Raw genomic sequence first — 2,680 nt, forward strand, 5'->3', positions numbered from 1 at the left:
CGCCGGCCGCCAGCGGCCGCTGCCCTCCCGCCCCGCCGCCATTGTCCCGCCCCGCCCCGCCCCGCGCGGCGCGCGCCCACCCCCGCGGGCGCCGCTGCAGCCCCCGCGCGCATATAGGCTCCTCCGCCGCACTCCCCGCGCCGCCGCCGCCTCCTCCAGGCATGGCACAGGGCTCTACCTCACTATGGCAGCAGCAGCGCGGCACAGCACCCTGGACTTCCTGCTCGGCGCCACAGGTAACCGCCGCCGCGGGGGAGAGGAGAGAGAGGGAGGGGGCGCGTCCTGTGTGCCCCCCCGCCCCAGTCGCGCCCCGCCTCCCCTCGCCCCCGCCGCCGCCGAGGAAGCGGCGCGGCCGCCGGCCCGCCAGGCCCCGCGCGGCCGCCCCCTCTGCCGGGCCTCCCTCTGGCGCCCGTCCCCGGCCGTGGGTCCCCCCCCGGTGCTCGCCCCTGTAGGCGGGCAGGTGCCCCCGCGCTGCCCGGGGCCTCCGTGCTGCCGCCCCTGCCCCCGGTAGGCGGGCGGCCCGCTGCGGCCTCCTAGCCCTGAGCCCGCCGTGGAGCGGCCCCCCCCGCGCTGGGGCAGCCCGGCTCGGGGCGAGGCGGCGGTGCGGGGCCGAGGGGGGGGTGTCGCGCAGGTGCCCCGGCCGGTCACCGCGGCGGGCTCCGGCCGGCCGCCCGCCAGGGCGGGCTTTCTCCGCCGGCGGCAGGGGGGAAGCGGGTGGTTGCCGCGCCGCGGGCCCGGGGGGAGGGCGGGCCTGGCCGTTGTCGAGCAGCCGGGCTGGGGCGCCCCGCGAAGCCCGCCTCGGCTCGGCGCTCCGGTCAGCGCGGCCCTTGCACCGCGCCTCGGACGGGGGCGATGGAACGGGCCGGTACCTCGCGCGGAGCGGGACGCGGGCGCGGGTGCCTGCGTGCCTTGTCACTTCGGTGTGCCCCCAGCCTCGTCGCGAAATCGCGAAGGAAGTGATTAGCGGTGAAACGCGGGATGAGCCACTGGCTGTTTCAGCGCTGTACTCGGTTATCTGTAGGGGGCATGTTCGAGCCAGAACGCGAGGAGAGCACCACGTTTCTCAACGGCCAAGATGGGTGAAAGGGTTTAACTGGGGGGCGGGGAGTGGGGGGGGTGTGCGTTAAAGCCGGGTGGCGAGGCCGGTGAGCGCCGAGCAGGGCCCCGCTCGGGCTGGCGCTCCCGCCCCGCTCCCCGCTGGGACAGGCCCTTCCTGCGGCCGGCGTGCCCGGGGGGCTGACCCGCTGGGCCGGCCCCTCTCTTTTCATTTCCCCCTTTTGGAGGGAGGTGTGAAGGCAGTTCCCCACATCTACAGATAAAAATCTATCATTAGCTTGATTTGAGAGAGAGGTTCCCGACCCCAGGGGCTTTGCTGCGTGCTATGCCTTTCGTGGCGTTGCTGTGTTTGCACTTTGGTGAGCCAGGAACAGAGAAGGGGGAGGTGTTAGTGAAGTTGGTTCCAAACAGTGTGCCATAGCTGCTGTGTTTCATGGTAAAAGTCTTGCAGTTTCCATTTTTACAGAGACATCTTTTACAGGGCAATTTGGCCACTCTAATGGTCACTTAATGGTAAATGAGATGGCACTGCCATTTTCCTTGCACCTTGTGCTTGTCTAACCTAGCATGAGCGGAATTGGGAAGCTAAATCAGTCTAAAAGCAATTTTTGTGGATGCCACTTAGCCCACACAATTACCTCTTTGCCCGTTTAGTTCCCTGAACTATCACGTGTTCAAGGATTACATCCATAACTGGCATCTGTGGAAGGGTCAGAATTACAAGGGAAAAGAGTAGAACTTAGACTTATTTTCAATGCACCTAAGTTAATTGGCTGCTCTTGATACAAAAACTATGCCATTATTTAAATAGGGAGCGTGGTAATGATATGAAATATTGTCTTGCTTTCAGGTAGGTTTGCTATTGCATTTCCCTTTACTTTTGAAGACAACATTTGGGTCTTCTTCCAGTCAAGATGAATATGCCTAGATGAGGATGGGGGGGATAGACCAACTGTAGAAGTGTTGCTGTGTAGATTGAAGCAGGGAAGAAACCTTTGTTCTTTCTTTTATATGTTTCAGCACGATAGACATCTCTAGTGAGATGTGAAGAACTTTCTTCCACCCGTGGCAGCTCTGAAGTTGGCTTGTACTTTTCATGTGGAGTTTTTCTTCTTGTCTAGTGCTTATGGCCCAAAGCATAAAGGGTTGTATATGGAGGAAAAAATTGTGAATATACATTTGTAGCTTGTGTTAAAGGAGTTCAAGCTTAATGCTGAATCATGGATCATCAACTAGCTGAGGCTTTTACTGTATGTAGACAATAAAACTTCTGAATGATCTGGAATGCCATGGAATGGCATAAGAATCTGCTTATATATGAGTTATATGTGGCTGATGAAATAATTTTGAAATGGTTCTCAATGTTCATATTTACACAGTGGTTAAATGTTGTCCTTATCCTGAAGGGAAGGAAGGCTTCACTGTTATTGTCCAGTGTCATGATTGAACATGACTATAAAGGGTAGGATAGTGCTTGTGAGGTGTTAGCATTTTTCTGGGATCGGTTTCTCATGTGCTCTGTGTGTGGCTTGACTGAGGATGAAGGCTTCTGAGGCTTTTGTGGAGTAAGGGAGGAAGGCTGTCTTTAGACGTCTGTTGGATCTGGAGGACACAACTCTGCGTT

The 2,680-nt window shown here is 59.0% G+C and overlaps 1 protein-coding gene across 1 annotated transcript in view; it reads left to right on the forward strand.

Moving 5' to 3' along the window:
- The first annotated feature begins 68 nt into the window (after nt 1-68).
- Nucleotides 69-2,680, forward strand: part of SMS (spermine synthase) — a 48,719-nt gene continuing 46,107 nt past the window's right edge. The window contains exon 1 of the mRNA XM_055802699.1: nt 69-236. Within this exon, the coding sequence (XP_055658674.1) occupies nt 185-236 (52 nt within the window). The 5' untranslated portion in view covers nt 69-184. The remainder of the gene's footprint in view (nt 237-2,680) is intronic.

Source organism: Falco peregrinus, chromosome 4, assembly GCF_023634155.1.
Source record: "Falco peregrinus isolate bFalPer1 chromosome 4, bFalPer1.pri, whole genome shotgun sequence".
Taxonomy (NCBI): domain Eukaryota; kingdom Metazoa; phylum Chordata; class Aves; order Falconiformes; family Falconidae; genus Falco; species Falco peregrinus.